At 43.3% G+C, this 17771-nt stretch overlaps 1 protein-coding gene and 1 non-coding gene across 3 annotated transcripts; both read right to left on the bottom strand.

Annotated features, from left to right (window-relative positions):
- Positions 1-320: 320 nt before the first annotated feature.
- Positions 321-12184, bottom strand: LOC110521428 (elongation factor 2b). Of its 2 annotated transcripts, XM_021598960.3 has the most exons (13): positions 12094-12184; positions 6982-7196; positions 6693-6874; positions 6223-6434; positions 5836-6014; positions 4852-4957; positions 4299-4551; positions 4006-4201; positions 3454-3820; positions 1581-1934; positions 1211-1393; positions 815-947; positions 321-675 (listed from the first exon to the last, which is right to left on the bottom strand). In XM_021598960.3, the coding sequence occupies exons 1-13, from the start codon at positions 12094-12096 to the stop codon at positions 482-484; spliced, it is 2577 nt and encodes an 858-aa protein (XP_021454635.1). In that variant the 5' UTR covers positions 12097-12184; the 3' UTR covers positions 321-481. The 2 variants fall into 2 exon arrangements, with proteins under 2 accessions (XP_021454635.1, XP_021454636.1); XM_021598961.3 differs by lacking the exons at positions 6693-6874; positions 6982-7196; positions 12094-12184 and adding an exon at positions 6533-6599.
- Positions 4653-4721, bottom strand: LOC118945928 (small nucleolar RNA SNORD37). The gene has a single exon (XR_005041081.1). It is a non-coding gene; the product is annotated as a small nucleolar RNA SNORD37 (small nucleolar RNA).
- Positions 12185-17771: the final 5587 nt, after the last annotated feature.

Raw genomic sequence — 17771 nt, 5'->3', positions numbered from 1 at the left:
GGGACTCCCAATCACGGCCGGTTGTGATACAGCCTGGAATGGAACCAGGGTCTGTATTCACACCTCTAGCACTGAGATGCAGTGCCTTAGACCGCTGCGCCACTCGGGAGCCCAAATTGAAGTCGATTATTAAGTGACATCAATAAGGGATCATAGTTTTCACCTGGTCAGAGTCATGGAAAGAGTGGGTGTTCTTCATGTTTTGTATACTCAAGTGTATGAAATGTGTATATATTGATCCACCTGTTACCGGTAATCGCAACGACAGTCCTCACACAAATTTCCGGTCCTACCACCCTCTCCAAAGAATGTCGAACCAGTTTATATTTTCCATTTTTATTTAATTTATGTTTACAATTCTTCCTAATTGTTTCTCTTGATAAGGTCTTTGCTTTCCTTATGGAAAATGTTTGTGCCCATGGTGATCTGTACAGTTCTGGTCTCAGTGTTGGGGTGGGGGGGGGGATGAGAGGGTAGCCTTTTACAATTTGTCCAGGTAGTTATCCAATGCAGGAATTCCCTCCTTGAGCCCCTTGCGTTTACGTGTGTCAGCCACAATCTGGGATATCTTGGTGGATGCGTCCTGGGGATCTCCCTGGAGGATCTGCCAGTGGTCAAACACACACTGGGGGAAGGCCTGGCCACCGGTGTTGGAACGCAGGTCTGCTGTGAAACCTTGAGAAGGAACACAGGTATTAGCATATATCAATTTGTTTTATACAATACACATTTACTACAAATCAGGGCTAGACAATTCCCTGAGAAATGCATATCAGATAAGGGAAAAGTGGACTGCACTTGGTGGGTCACTCACCGAAGGACTCGTTGACAGGCAGGTAAGCCTTGACGATGAACATGGGGGTCCCCATGACCTGGGACTCCTCGAAAACGTGACCGCGCTTCCTGTTCAGCACACCATAGATGCCTCCCACCACCTGCTCAGGACACTGCAGGGAGAGGGGGAAACAAGGTTAACACCATTGAATTTGATGGTTAACGCCAACCTGTCCAAGAAAGCTATGCTGTTCAAGGTTGTAGCATTTTTCTAGTCAACTTACATTATCCTGGAGATGAGCTCATTTCTAGTCAAGTATCATATTTTATGGATTTAGCCATCACTTGTTCAGTGTGGTGCATGATTTCACATCAGACAGTCCTTGTTGAAACCAAACATTTAATGAAACATTTTAAATGTAAATTGTAGGCATACCTGAATCTCCACCAGGTAGACAGGCTCCATGAGTCTTGGCTGAGCTGTAAGCTGGCATGCATACAGCACTCTGCGGGCTGTGGGAATGATCTGACCACCACCCCGGTGGATAGCATCTGTGTGGAGGGTCACATCGTGGACGTCAAAGCGGACAGCACGCATATTCTCCTCGCACAGGGCACCCTGGAAACAAAATAGTAATGTTTAAGGTATTGATACAAGCACTTCAGTTTGCGTGACAAATCTACATTCTCAGAAAACTACCCTTGGCGTATTCCCCAACACAGAATTGTGCCTCTTCGAATGATGGTATGCTTGTTTTAAAGGGACCAACAAAGTAGGAAAAATTACATCCATGAGTCTTGCTTACCTCCTTGACAGCCCACTGGAAGCCAGCCACCACACTGTCCTTGATCTCGTTCAGGTACTGGACTCCCTTGGTCACGTCCATCAGCAGGTTGGGGCCGGTACCGTCGGGGCCGAAGCACCAGATCTTACGGGCCTCAGACACATCCCACTCGTACTTGTCGGCCAGGAAACGGGCACGGACCTTCAGTTCCTGTCTGGCACTGACGTCACCCTTTTCGATGTCCTCAGCCAGGCCGTCGGGGAAGGGACGGGCTTTCATGTACAGACGGTTGTGTTTGTTGGGGGACTTGGACAGGCACATCTGGTCAGACTCCTCAGACACAGTCTCCCTGTAGGAAACCACCGGGTCGGATTTCTATGTGGGAGAGTGGAGGGGGTGTTTAATTATTAAATACATCAGTAGGATAACACTGCCGTAACGTAACACCATTGTAAACTCAGCAAAAAAAGAAACGCCCTCTCACTGTCAACAGCGTTTATTTTCAGCAAACGTGTAAATATTTGTATGAATATAAGATTCAACAACTGACAAACTGAACAAGTTCCACAGACATATGACTAACATAAATGGAATAATCAAGTCAAAACAGTCAGTATCTGGTGTGGCCACCAGCTGCATTAAGTACTGCAGTGCATCTCCTCCTCATGGACTGCACCAGATTTGCCAGTTCTTGCTGTGAGATGTTACCCCACTCTTCCACCAAGGCACCTGCAAGTTCCTGGACATTTCTGGGGGGGAATGGCCCTAGCCCTCACCCTCGGATCCAACAGGTCCCAGACGTGCTCAATGGGATTGAGATCCGGGCTCGTCGCTGGCCATGGCAGAACACTGACATTTCTGCATTGCAGGAAATCACGCACAGAACAAGCAGTATGGCTGGTGGCATTGTCATGCTGGAGGGTCATGTCAGGATGAGCCTGCAGGAAGGGTACCACATGACGGAGGAGGTAGTCTTCCCTGTAATGCACAGTGTTGAGATTGCCTGCAATGACAACAAGCTCAGTCCAATGATGTGACACACTGCCCCAGACCATGACGGACCCTCCACCTCCAAATCGATCCCGCTCCAGAGTACAGGCCTCGGTGTAACGCTCATTCCTTCGACGATAAACATGAATCCGATCATCATGCCTGGTGAGACAAAACCGCGACTCGTCAGTGAAGAGCACTTTTTGCCAGACCTGTCTGGTCCAGCGACGGTGGGTTTGTGCCCATAGGCGACGTCTGGTTAGGACCTGCCTTACAAGCCCCCAGTCCAGCCTCTCTCAGCCTATTGCGGACAGTCTGAGCACTGATGGAGCGATTGTGCGTTCCTGGTGTAACTCGGGCAGTTGTTGCCATCCTGTACCTGTCCCGCAGGTATGATGTTCAGATGTACCGATCCTATGCAGGTGTTGTTACATGTCTGCCACTGCGAGGACGATCAGCTGTCCATCCCGTCTCCCTGTAGCGCTGTCTTAGGCTCTCACAGTACAGACATTGCAATTTATTGCCCTGGCCACATCTGCAGTCCTCATGCCTCCTTGCAGCAAGGCTAAGGCATGTTCATGCAGATGAGCAGGGACCCTGGGTCAGTAGAAAGGCCTCTTTAGTGTCCTAAGTTTTCCTAACTGTGACCTTAATTGCCTACCGTCTAAGCTGGTAGTGTCTAAACGACCGTTCCAGTTGCATGTTCATTAAATGTTTATGGTTCGTTGAACAAGCATGGGAAAGTGTTTAACCCCTTTACAATGAAGATCTGTGACGTTATTTTGTAATTTAAAAATTATCTTTGAAAGACAGGGTCCTGAAAAGGGACATTTCTTTTTTTGCTGAGTTTAGAAGGGATCATGTGAAAGCCCTACATGTAACAAGGCATGGAGGACTAGTGTACCTTCAGTGGAATGCAGGCATGGTCCTCCTCCAGATCCTTGAGGCAGATCTCCAGATGCAGCTCACCGGCTCCAGCGATAATGTGCTCTCCAGACTCCTCGATGATACACTGCACCATGGGGTCAGACTTGGCTAGACGCTTCAGGCCCTCCACCAGCTTAGGTAGGTCAGCAGGGTTCTTGGCCTCCACAGCCACTCTCACCACAGGGCTGACGCTGAACTTCATCACCCTCATGTTGTGGGCCTGCTCGAAGGTAGTGATGGTCCCGGTCTTCACCAGGTACTGGTCTACTCCAACCAGACCAACAATGTTCCCGCATGGCACATCCTCGATGGGCTCAATGTAACGTCCCATCATCAGAATGGTCCTAATGAGGAACAGGGGAGAGTCAGTCAACTGTTCAATACTGGGCAAGAGCTTATCAGCATTTAAAATGTGCTACTCCCATGCATGTGCTTACTGGATGATCACAGATTTACATGGTTTTCATGGATTGCGAGAGACAAATTACAAAGTATGGCCATTAGAAGTGCAGCGTTCCAGAGTACCAACCTCTGAATTGGTTTAAGGTAGAGGTCCTCTTTCTTTCCAGGGGTGAAGTTTGGTCCCATAATGCGCACCTTTTGGCCGGAAGACACGCAGCCAGAGAAGACTCGGCCAAAGGCGTAGAAGCGACCCTTGTCGGTGGTGGGCACCATCTTGGAGATGTACATCATCAAGGGAGCCTTGGGGTCACAGTTCTTGATACCTTAGAGGAGACAGTTGGGTTAACAGACCGGTATATGGTACTATCCATGTTTCCAGATGAGTGCAGATGAAGGAAAGAAGAGCGGTTGTAGTCTTACCCATGGCAGCTTCATCGTCACCAGGTCCTTCATAGAGCAACTCACAACGGTACTTCTGGGCCGTGACGGGGGAGGGCAGGTGGATGGTGATCATCTGGAGCAGGGCCTCTCCGGCTGGCAGCCAGCGACGCATCACAGCCTTCAGCAAGGGCTTGCCCTCCTTCTCCTTGTCCTCATTGTCCAGCTTGATGTCCAGCTTCTCTATCAACTTGGCCGTCTCCTCCTTCTTGAAGTTCATGATGGCGTCAAACACCTATAGCAGAAACAGCAGTTAAACGTAAAATGGGTGGACCATACAATAAAATACAGATGGCTCATATGGGGAGAGGTAACTATAGAATTGCCTTTGCCATGCGTCAGACTGCAGTTTAACATCACTGGACAATCAGGTCAAAGTGAAGAATGTATTAAGTCATCATTCATAGGCATGAAGCGCTAAAAGGCACAATACGAAATGCACTTTCCTGGTCAGATCTTATCGGTACATGGCTAGTATGTATCCCCTCTCACCTGGCCTAATGCTAAACATTGTTAAAGTCATGTCTCCACTCACCTTGAAGATGGGGTCTAGGACGAGCTGAGAGAAGGTACGGGGGAGCTTCTTTCCATCAGGTCCGTTGGCAGACTTGCTGAACTTGCCAGTGGCTGGGTCGAAAAACCTGAAGGGGAAAAAAATATCACCATTTAACCTCACTAGGGTAGGGGGAAGCATTCTGAATTTTGGATGAAAAGCGTGCCCAAAGTAAACTGCCTGCCAGTCAGGTCCAGAAGCTAGCATATGCATATAACTGGTAGATTTGGATAGACACGAGTCCAGCGTGTGACCGGGAGCGCGCCTTTGTTTCGCCTTTTCTATTGACGAAGCTTTTGTCCAGTTGAAATATGATCGATTATTCATGACAAAAACAACACAAGGATTGATTAAACATCGTTTGACATGTTTCTACGAACTTTTATGGTACTTTATTGATTTTTCGTCTGTCTGTTGTGACCGCTCTTTGTTCCAATGTATTACTGAACAAAACACACCAACAAAACGGAGGTTTTTGAATATAAAGAGGGACTTTATCGAACAAAACAAACATGTAACATGGAGTCTTCGGAGTGCAACCATATGAAGATCAAAGACAAGTGATACATTTTAACGCTATTTCTGACTTTTGTTACTCCTCTTTTTGGCTGCTAACTGTAATTATGTCTGCTGGGCGCTGTTCTCAGATAATCGCATGGTTTGCTTTCGCCGTAAAGTCTTTTTGAAATCTGACACCGTGGTTGGATTAACAAGAAGTTAATCTTTAAACCCATGTATAACACTTGCATGTTTCATACATTTTTATAATGAGTATTTGTTTTTGAATTTGGCACATTGCAATTTCACTGAATGTTGGCCAGGTGGGGCGGTAGCGTCCCACACCCCCTAGAGAGGTTAACTACACTGTAAACTGACAAGCCTTGACATGTACCAGGCAATCTGGCAGGAGCTAGTTCAGGAAAATGTGGCAGATGATTACAAGGTTGACAGTGACTGGTCCCTCACCTTTCACCCCACAGCTTCTTCATCATGTCCTCCACCTTCTTGCAGCGCTCTGCAGGTCCTAGTTGTGCATCACCCTTGGCAGCAAACTTCATCACGTACATTTCAGCAAACTGCTTCAGGGTGAAGGCCCATCCGTGGAGTCCCGACCCAAAGCCAACAGTTCCAATGACCGGGTCAATCTGTAAGAGAATAGTTATTACTACTAGGGCAGGGTTGATACCAAGCCATGAAACTAGAACTCCATTTCCAGAGAAACACTTTCAATATTCATGTAAACAGCAGTTTTGTCATTAGGTGCAAAACAGAACTGGAACAATGTCACAATTTCACAGGTGAATTGTCAGCAATTTCTGACAAGGCATTGTACAGCCAACATAAGTAGCTTACCATGATAGCGCCCATGGGACCACTCTCATCCTCTCCGTAAGTGGCAATGATCACGTTGACATTCTCCACGATGCGCTGGAAGGTCTGGAACAGATCTTCTGGCTCCAGCTGCAGCTCCAGCAAGGCCCGGTCCATCTTGTTCATCATCAGCACGGGCTTGATACGCTCAGCAATGGCCTGCCTGAGCACGGTCTCTGTCTGCACACACACACCTGTGCAGGGACGGACAAGAGCAGATAGTGAGCTAGGAATATGTTGAGAACAAATGGATTGGTTTGTTGACTGACTCCTACTCCTTTTTATAATATACCTCGTAATCATGGAACCTAGCATCAATATGACATCCTGTATGACAGATGTCTGAAAATAAAGAAATACTTGTTCACAAAAAGTATAGAACATGCCATCATTTTTTACAGAAATGAAAGCATGATCGTGTCCGACATAACTAGGGCGCAAGTCGTCCTTACCTGACACGCAGTCCACAACAACCAGGGCTCCATCAGTGACACGGAGAGCGGCTGTGACCTCAGAGGAGAAGTCAACGTGGCCTGGAGAGTCAATCAGGTTGATGAGAAACCCAACGCCATCTTTGCACTGCTTGATGAAGGCCATGTCATTCTCAGAGAGTTCGTAGTACATGGAGATGGCACTGCAGTGGAAGAAAGTGTTAGTCCACTCAACTGCCAGCCCAAACCTCTCCTACTTCTGCCCAGTCAGAAGAAATGTTAATAGGCAATCGGCCAGGTGGACACTCACGTCGACTTGATGGTAATGCAGCGCTCCTGTTCGTCCTTTCGTGTGTCGGTGAAACGGGTCTCTCCAGCACGGGATCCTGCGATGATACCAGCCTTCGACACTAGTGAGTCTGTCAGGGTGGACTTACCATGGTCGACGTGCGCAATCACAGACATGTTACGGATGTTGGACTTCTTGTCCATGATGGCACGGATTTGGTCTACGGTAAAGTTCACCTACAGAGAGGGGGGGCAGGATTATTAATGTAGAGCTGTGACGATAAAACTGAAAATTAGACGTCAACCATACCGATCACTTACCACAGGCATGTTGCTAACGTCACTCATTGCGACAAGTAGACTATACTAGGGAAATGTGAAGTTTGAAATGAAATAAGTTTGCTAATACATTTGATGGCTACACCCTAGGGCTGGGCTATATAAAATTATTTCAAATGTAAGTTTTACACAATGTTCCAAATGCCTGTATCACAAAAGTCAAAGGTTCATTTCTCTCTCTGTTTTTATGAGTGTTTCTTTTGTCTTGTCCCCTTTAACAAGCAGTTTCAACACACTATTTACATTTGAGGATTGATCCAACATAAAAATCAGTCATATGGACACCAAAATAGTATTTTACTGTAATAGAGAAATTAACCTTTGTAACAATACCCTTTTAATGTCTCAACTCCCAAAATGTTGATCAGAGCAGACCCTACTAAGAGAGGAGTATCATTGGACAGGATTGTGGAAAATATATGCTCAGTTTCTGCTGCGTGCAGCAGGCCTACCGCAATAGGCCTGGTAGTCGAGTAGTGCGCACGGTGTTGTAGTGGGTACTGTGTTGTGACAGAGTTGAATGAAATGAAATGGCATGCAATATTTAACTGAATAACTGCCTTAACTTCGTCGGGCTAGGGGGCAGTATTTGGAAGTTTGGATGACTGAGGTGCCCAAAGTAAACTGCCTGGTACTCAGGCCCAGAAGCTAGGATATGCATATAATTGGTAGTATTGGATAGAAAACATTCTAAAGTTACCAAACTGTTAATATAATGTCCGAGTATAACAGAACTGATATGGCAGGTGAAAACCCAAGGAGAATCCATACGGAAAATATACATTTTTTTGAGCTCACTCATTGAAATGGCTGTCTATGGGAATATCAACAGAATACCTCCCAGATTGCAGTTCCTAGGGCTTCCAGTAGATGTCAGTCTTTAGAAAGAGTTTCCGGTTAGTTTTTTGAAAAATGAGCCAGAATTTGTAGTTTTTCTGAGTGGCTCCCATTTTGGCTGTAGTATTGTGGCGTGCGTGGATGACAGTGCGCACCTAGTTATTTATCTCCGGTAATAAACATACTATTCTCTGTCTTAAATTTGATGGTTTATTTACATATCAGGGTACCTGTGGATCGATTAGAAATGTTGTTTGACTTGTTTGGACGAAGTCTATTGGTAACTTTCAGGATTCATTTGTATGCATTTTGAACAAGGGAAACCAGTGGATTACTGAGTCAAGCGCGCCAACTAAACTGACTTTTTTGGGATAAAGGACTTTATCAAACAAAAGGACCGTTTGTTATGTAGCTGGGACCCGTGGGATTGCAAACAGGAAGACCTTCAAAGGTAAGTGATTTATTTTATCGTCATTTCTGACTTGTGACGCCTCTGCTTGTTTGGAAAATGTTTAATGCTATTGTATGCGGGGTGCCGTCTTAAGATAATCGAATGGTATGCCTTCGCCGTAAAGCCTTTTTGAAATCTGACAAAGCGGCTGGATTAACAAGAAGTTAAGCTTTTAAATGATGTAAGAAACTTGTATTTTCATGAATGTTTAAAACCTCTTGAATTTACCCATCCCGGATCCTGGAGCGTTGTCATCAACTACAGTAATTAGCATAGCGCAACGGACAAAAAAATCTTTCCTAGAAAATATTCATATTCATGAAATACAGTGAAACACAGCTTAGCCTTTTGTTAATCACCTTGTCATCTCAGATTTTGAAATTATGCTTTACAGCCAAAGCAAGACAAGCATTTGTGTAAGTTTATCGATAGCCTAGCATAGCATTATGCCTAGCTAGCAGCAGGCAACCTGGTCACAAAAATCAGAAAAGCAATCAAATTAAATTGTTTACCTTTGATGAGCTTCGGATGTTTTCACTCACGAGACTCCCAGTTAGATAGCAAATGTTCCATTTTTTCAAAAATATTTATTTTTTGTAGCCGAAATAACTCTGTTTGTTCTTCAAGTTTGGCTGAGAATTCGACCGGAAATTGCGGTCACGACAATGCCGAAAAATATAAATAATAGCAACAGAAACATGGCAAACGTTGTTTATAATCAATCCTTAAGGTGTTTGTCAAATATCTATTCGATAACATATCAACCGGGACAGCTGTATTTTCAGTAAGACCGGGAGGAAAAATAGATACCTCTGTCTATTACGCAATAATTACTCAGAGCCCTCGGCCGGACACTTACGCAATGTAGTCGCTTACACTCATTTGTCAACATAAAGGCGCGAAACTACGTCAAAATGCTGTAGACACCTTGGGGAATACGTAGAAAGGGGAATCTGGTTGATAGCCCATTCACTGCTCAATAGGGACGCAGAGCTTTCAAAACATGAGTCACTTCCTGATTTGATTTCTCTCAGGCTTTCGCCTGCAATATCAGTTCAGAAAAGCTAGTCAACACAGCTAACAATCACTTCAAACAAGCTGGAAAGAGTGCAAACTAGCACTTAATTTCATTTGATGTTTTTACATGTAGTTGTATATTTCCATAAAAATGATGACCGCAGATTCATGATTTCGACTGGCTGGGAAACGCTGCCTGCCTGTCTCGTCCCGACACGGTCATTACTATGGGACACCTGGAGATCAAATTTGAATATTGAAACAGGTTTATACAAATTTCCGCGGTTGAAAACAATGTTAGTCCAAAAGAAATGTGAGAATGTCTAGATGCTTTTTATAGTGGAGATCATGTTTATAAATTGCCTGGCTGGGCTGATATGGAACAGTAAATAGGCCTTCTTAAAGTAATTGATTTAGCAGGTGGTAACTTGTGGAATAGACACCGGCTGCAATGTGGTTTTAACCAATCAGCATTCAGGATTAGACCCACCCATTGTATAAACTCATTAGGTAGGGAGGTCTAACAAAAGGTATGAGAATGGCTGATTCTGCATGGCTATAAACCGTGGAATGCAGTACCATTAGAACAGATATGGCGCACTGAAAGCTGATGCATTGGGGCCTGAGCATGCAGACAGTAACGAGTATACTTGCCGGTTAGCTGACAGAGCTTTATTGACCAACTTCATGCATTAAATCATTCAATGCTAGGCAACCAAAAACAGTAAACTGCAGTAAATGGTGTGTATAGGTTGGCAAGGTGCACCGGGTGGAAAATTTAACTAGCCATCACAAAAGGCTCTCGAGTGCGCTACTAAGTTAATTAAGCAATTAGGCCTGAGGTGGTGTGGTATATGGCCAATATACCACAGCTATGGGCTGTTTGTTATGCATGACAAAACGCAGAGTGCCTGGACACAGCCCATGGCATATTGGCCATATCCCAAACCCGAGGTAACCAACATAATTAGACCAGTAAAAATAAATGTTTAGTCATACCCATGGTATTCGGCCTGATATACAGTGGTGTAAAGTACCTAAGTAAAAATGCTTTAAAGAACTACTTAAGTAGTTTTTTGGGGTATCTGTACTTTACCATTTATATTTTGGACTACTTTAACTTCACTACATTCCTAAAGTAAATTATGTACGTTTTACTCCATACATTTTACCTGACAGCAAAAAGTACTAGTCACAATTTGAATGCTTAGCAGTACAGGAAAAAGGCAAAATTCACACACGTATCAAGATTATGTCCCTGGTCATCCCTACTGCCTCAGATCTGGTGGACTCACTAAACATAAATGCTGCCTTTGTAAATTATGTATGAGTGTTGAGTGTGCCCCTGGTTTGCTAAATATAAGCACATTTTGGTATAGCATTTACTTTCCCTCAAGTATGACAATTGAGTATTTCTTCCACCACTGCACATTCAAAATCTGATACCTTTAGACTCGTAGTATTTTATTGGGTTAATTTCACTTTAGTAATTTTATATAAGGCATCTTTTCTTTCACACAAGTATCACAATTGAGTACCCCACCCAATCTGTTGATATACCGTGGCTGTCAGCCAATCAGCATTCAGGGCTCGATGACCCAGTTTATACCTAAGGTTAGAAATCTACGTAACCGGTGAACGATCAGACAAAAGTAGGCCTCGATGCAATCGGCAGAAAAATAAAAACGTCAGCTTATTACACCTGGCTGCCATTTAATACCACCAAGTAGCGGGATAGCGAGTCATATAGACAAAACACCAGCTGTTTCTGAATAGTAAACCGAACAGATTTAAACTCGAGAGCATAGCCATTAAGGGTAGATCGTCATTGTAAATAAGAATGTGTTCTTAAAATGACTTGCCTAGTTAAATAAAGGTTATAAAAAAATAATGCATGAATTATTGCCAAGAGACGACGCTTTGACAGCGCAGCCTGAATAGGCCACGTATACAAACAGCTAGCTTTTATGACATGCCGGCATCCTGCACACGCCAGTATTTGAACATAAGTTAATAAACGAACGCTTGGCCAGTTAACACGCAAACCTCGGACAAACAATTTGTAAACATAACAAATACAGCGTTAGCTCTTAACGTTTGCGTCACTGGATATGGGACCAATACTAGAAGTACAAGACATGACAATCGACCGCTAAGGGTTCAAAGCCACTGACCGGTACTTCCAACACTTAGATTCATGCTAGAACCTCATTTTAAAGGACATTACAGGTAAAGGTGGCCTCTGGCATGGGGCATCATCAAACAGGGGGAAAACTGGCATAGTTGGGACCATTTGGGTGTCTGCACTACTGTGCAGAAAGAGGTCTGTTCACACAATTTGGGTGCCATTTTGTTCAAAGCCCAAGTAACCACATACCATCTATCACCTTAGTGTCAGACATTTTACACTTTAATGTTATGACTGAAGTAGCAGAACACATGATTATACTATACTACTATTCCCAAAACGAAAATACTTATCCAACTCACCATTTTGACGGATGGTTAAGGATTCGCTTCGTGGAAAAAGAGTCACGAAATTTTACACTGCCCACCTCTCGAGGGCATAGGCAGGGAAGAGAGTGTTTACGTCAACAGGCACGGTTTTATACTGCTCACGTGCTGCGTAAGGACGCAAAGTCTTGACGCGCAGTCTACTGAGACAGAGACGTGCATTGTTTTGGCATTTTGTGACAGAAGAAACAAACACTTTCTCTGATGACCATGTGTAGCATTTTACACTGGTGGGCAATGGCCTACAAGCATTGACGAATAATTATACTTCTACGAAATTAGGCTGAATTAACGTCAAACAGTCATCGCTAGAGGGTTCCTTACGCGCCACACCCAGGTACAACAATAGACGTTCCACTGCACACATCTTCCCTCGCCCTACCTGACTAGCCCAACCAGCCGTTTATGACGTGAAACGAATAACAGTGCCATCTGACGGATGGTTGGTCTACGACCTGACCTGACCTTGTAGTCAGAACTTCAGAAATTGTTGAACTACAGTTACTTTAGCAATATATAGTTTAGCAGTTCGGCAGTATCTTATAAGTGTAGTGGAATCTCAAGTATGTTTATCCATGTAAATTATACCCAAAGAAAATGCACTTCTATTTGTTTTGACCTCAATCACAAACAAAAATATTTAGATTGGATTTTAAATCAAATGGTGCATATCTTTCCCATTCATTTTGCATTGAGGCCAGCATGTTAGGGTAGCTCTAATGCAGATAAAAGGGAAGCGATAGATTAGAGTACACAATTTGAATTTGATGAAATATCCTATGTAAAGTGAAAGCTATGGAAAAAGCTATGGAAAAATGTCGTAGCTTTAATTCAAACAATGTCTTGTTATAATTGCACTCCCACTGTCAAGGTCTGCCAGTTGTCACGTTAATTGGTCAAGTCATCCAGCAGGTGGTGCCTCTTTGCTGAGTTCAGACCTCATTCTGCATCACTAGCGAGTTACAACTACATTCTAACTCTCAACCTGAAGTGCCATAAAACAGTGTGTGAAAGCTATGGAAAAATGGCTTTGCTTTAATTCAAACAATGTCTTGTTAATATTGCTTTCCCACAGTGAAGGTCAGCCAGTTGCCACGTCACTTGTTCAAGTCATCCAGCAGGTGGTGCCTCTGTGCTGAGTTCAGACCTCCTGCATCACTAGTGAGTTCCAACTACATTCTAACGCTCAACCTGAAGTGCCATAAAACAATGGTGTTACCTAAGGTGTTATCTAAAGATAGAACAGTAAAACATAGATTTATACACCAGAATGTCCTGTTCCATACCCAAAAGGCCATTATAGGGCAAAAGGTCACGTGCCATTGTTAGAGCTGTTTAAGGAGCTTGACATACAATACCAGTCAAAAGTTTGGACACGCAGAAGGCTTTTTCTTTATTTTTTTTTATTTTATACATTGTAGAATACTAGTGAAGACATCAACACTATGAAATAAAACATATGGAATCATGCAAAAAAAGTGTCAAACAAATCAAAATAGATTTAATATTTGAGATTCTTCAAAGTAGCCACCCTTTGCCTTGATGACAGCTTTGCACACTCTTGGCATTCTCTCAACCAGCTTCATGAGGTAGTCACCTGGAATGCATTTCAATTAATAGGTGTGCCTTGTTAAAAGTTCATTCGTAAAATTTATTTCCTTCTTAATGCTATTGAGCCAATCAGTTGTGTTGTGACAAGGCAGGGTTGGTATACAGAAGATAGGTAAAATACCAAGTCCATATTATGGCAAGAACAGCTCAGAAAAGCAAAGAGAAATGAGAGTCCATCATTATTTTAAGACATGAAGGTCAGTCCATCTGGAAAATTTCAAGAACTTTGAAAGTTTCTTCAATTGCAGTCACAAAAACCATCAAGGGCTATTATGAAACTGGCTTTCATGAGGACATATCTATGCTGCAGAGGGTAAGTTCATTAGAGTTACCAGCCTCATAAATCAGGAATTAATTTGCTGGTGACACTGTCAGTGATTTATGTAGAATTCAAGGCACACTTAACCAGCATGGCTACCACATCATTCTGCAGAGATTCGCCATCCCATCTGGTTTGCGCTTAGTGGGGCTATTATTTGTTTTTCAACAGGACGATGACCCAAAACAAACTTCCAGGCTGTGTAAGGGCTATTTGACCAAGAAGGAGAGTGATGAAGTGCTGCATCAGATGACTTGGCCTCCACAGTCACCCGACCTCAACCCAATTGAGATGGTTTGGGATGAGTTCCAAGGCAGAGTGAAGGAAAAGCAGCCAACAAGTGCTCAGCATATGTGGGAACTCCTTCAAGATTGTTGAAAAAGCATTCCAGGTGACTACCTCATGAAGCTGGTTGAGAGAATGCCAAGAGTGTGCAAAGCTGTCATCAAGGCAAAAGGTGGCTACTTTGAAGAATCTCAAATATAAAATATATTTGAAATTGTTTAACACCTTTTTGGTTATTACATGATTATTCTATAATGTAAAAAATAGTTTATTTTATTATAAAACAGCCTAAATCCAGACAAACTTTTGAATACTTTTAGATTTACTTTCACTGAGATGGAGACATCTGGTCAATATGATGAGGCGTGCATCACGCTGATATTCAAAACATTGTATGTGATTGAAATTCCACATTGTGTATTGGACGGTCACAAGACGCAGGCCTCCTAACTGTCCCTAGAATTTCTAAGCAAACAGCTGGAGGCAGGGCTTTCTCCTATACAGCTCCATTTTTATGGAATGGTCTGCCTACCCATGTAAGAGACACAGACTCGGTCTCAACTTTTAAGTCTTTATTGAAGACTCATCTCTTCAGTAGGTCCTATGATTGAGTGTAGTCTGGCCCAGGAGTGTGAAGGTGAACGGAAAGGCACTGGAGTAACGAACTGCCCTTGCTGTCTCTGCCTGGCCGGTTCCCCTCTCTCCACTGGGATTCTCTGCCTCTAACCCTATTTCAGGGGCTGAGTCACTGGCTTACTGGTGCTCTTCCATGCCGTCCCTAGGAGGGGTGCGTCACTTGGGTGGGTTGAGTCACTGACGTGATCTTCCTGTCTGGGTTGGCGCCCCCCCCTTGGGTTGTGCCGTGGTGGAGATCTTTGTGGGCTATACTCGGCCTTGTCTCAGGATGGTAAGTTGGTGGTTGAAAATATCCCTCTAGTGGTGTGGGGGCTGTGCTTTGGCAAAGTGGGTGGAGTTATATCCTGCCTGTTTGGCCCGATCCGGGGGTATTGTCGGACGGGGCCACAGTGTCTCCCGACCCCTCCTGTCTCAGCCTCCAGTATTTATGTTGCAGTAGTTTATGTGTTGGGGGGCTAGTGTCAGTCTGTTATATTTTGAGTATTTCTCCTGTCTTATCCGGTGTCCTGTGTGAATTTAAGTATGCTCTCTCTAATTCTTTCTTTCTTTCTCTCTCTCTCTCGGAGGTCCAAGAGGCCTAGGACCATGCCTCAGGACTACCTGGCCTGATGACTCCTTGCTGTCCTCAGTTCACCTGCTTGTGCTGCTGCTCCAGTTTCAACTATTCTGCCTGCGGCTATGGAACCCTGACCTGTTCACCTGTCCCAGACCTGCTGTTTTCAACTCTCTAGAGACAGCAAGAGCGGTAGAGATACTCTGAATGATCGGCTATGAAAAGCCAAATGACGTTTACTCCTGAGGTGCTGACCTGTTGCACCCTCGACAACCACTGTGATTATTATTATTTGACCCTGCTGGTCATCTATGAACATTTGAACATCTTGACCATGTTCTGTTATAATCTCCACCCGGCACAGCCAGAAGAGGACTGGCCACCCCTCATAGCCTGGTTCCTCTTTAGGTTCCTTCCGGCCTTTCTAGGGAGTTTTTCCTTGCCACCGTGCTTCTACACCTGCATTGCTTGCTGTTTGGGGTTTTAGGCTGGGTTTCTGTACAGCACTTTGAGATATCAGCTGATGTAACAAGGGCTTTATAAATACATTTGATTTGATTTCTGCTGATTGGGCGAGAAGTTGAACGCAGACTGATTATGATTGTGCATAGACCAAGACTGTTCAAAACCATTCAGAGTGACCAAGAGAATAACCAGTAACCTGCTCTGACTCAGTCTGCAAAGTGCTCTCTTTTTTTTCAAGTATCATTCGGACCAAACAGATGCTCAACATTCATTTTCTTGATCTCCATTTATGCTCCATTAACAGTGTCGTTCGGTCCTTTACATCCAGCCAATTTAACATCCACTTGCTTTTGACTCACACTCACAGTTGCTTTTGACTCAGTTACTTGTCTTCATTTTTTTTATAAAATAATTTTTGCAAAGACTGTATTGTAGCAATTGGATGAAAACTTTAAACAAACAACACGTGAACGTTTGCTTGTAGCTTGTAGGAGCAATGACCGGTTATATTCATGAGGGTAATCCCAAAGCCCCAGAGTCTGAGAGTAGTCATAGCTATATTGCTTTTCAGATGTTGTAACAACGTACAAGTGGAACTTGCAGGCTAAGAACAGGGTTTTAACCTTTGGACCCATTCCCCATCAGATAGAGGAGCAATAATGATTATGTAATGCTGACACAATATGAAGACCATCATGGTTATTGGCAGTGATCTAATTGCAAATTGAAGACACAGCTCGCAGGACAGTGACAGACGAAAGGAAAGAGTGACAGATATTGTAAGTGATACTATGAGTAAGGAGAGATAAAGGGTCAGGCTTTTTGGACATAATAGAAAATGAAGACGTTGACAGCTCACATGAGACGGAAGAGAAATAGTGTCTGATAGGAGAACAATTAGATGTAATCTGTTTTATGAGAAATATGAATAAATGGTGCATAGCTTCTCTACTGTATGTGCTTTATTAGCATATAGACGTTGGAGAAATAGCTCTGTCACTATCGAGATGTTCAGACTAATGGCCTTGCCAAAATAATCTACCATCAACTTTTTAATGACATTAATAAGGCCTTCTGATATATATTTTGAGAACAGAAACAGACAAATCAGTTTTGGAATTTGACAAAGTGAGATTTTAATAGATTGTCTTGCACATTAAAACACTGAGAGTGTCAGTTCATTCCTTTTTCTATTTTCCATGCAGAGTCACCATTCCAGTCTGGGATCTTTGCATCTGTCTTTATTGCAACTAAAATGGGAACACGTTTGAATGTATTTTAGAAAAGAGGACACATCAAAATATCCCAATGGGTTGATTGTTATTGATTTATGCCTATGCTGCAGTCCTAGTCATAAGCCCAAATGAATCCCAGTAATAACAACAGGTGGAGCCTTCCAAATGCAGAAAGAACAACTTCTTGGAGATCTACATATTTTTTTTTTTTTGGGGGGGGGGGGGGTAATTTTGAGAGTTTTTTTTCTGGTCAGACTTGAATGAATTGATCGATTTAAATCAGTTATTTGTATGAACAAATAATGATTAGGTTATAAAAGCAGTATTTCATTTTCATGGGGATTGTTTCAAATGGATACATCTTATCATATAGTGCATTGATTACTTTTATGAGCTCAGAACTGTTTGCTAATGAAGGATGTTAGAGCCGATTTGGACATATTTGTATAAAAGACTGAACATACTGAAATATTAGGTACGTACCTTTATGATTTATATTTACCTGATTGAGATATATTCATTTGTTAGTGTAATTCAGTGTTTGGCCCCC

Source organism: Oncorhynchus mykiss, chromosome 4, assembly GCF_057628025.1.
Source record: "Oncorhynchus mykiss isolate SJ-2025 chromosome 4, ASM5762802v1, whole genome shotgun sequence".
Taxonomy (NCBI): domain Eukaryota; kingdom Metazoa; phylum Chordata; class Actinopteri; order Salmoniformes; family Salmonidae; genus Oncorhynchus; species Oncorhynchus mykiss.
This window is presented reverse-complemented; position numbering and strand designations above follow the sequence as displayed.

Coding starts and splice junctions, on each gene's coding strand:
- LOC110521428 (XM_021598960.3), bottom strand. Junction 4,552..4,851: donor TCCTAGACCCCATCTTCAAG/GTGAGTGGAGAC, acceptor TTTCTGCTATAG/GTGTTTGACGCCATCATGAA. Junction 3,821..4,005: donor TACCTTAAACCAATTCAGAG/GTTGGTACTCTG, acceptor GTTCCTCATTAG/GACCATTCTGATGATGGGAC.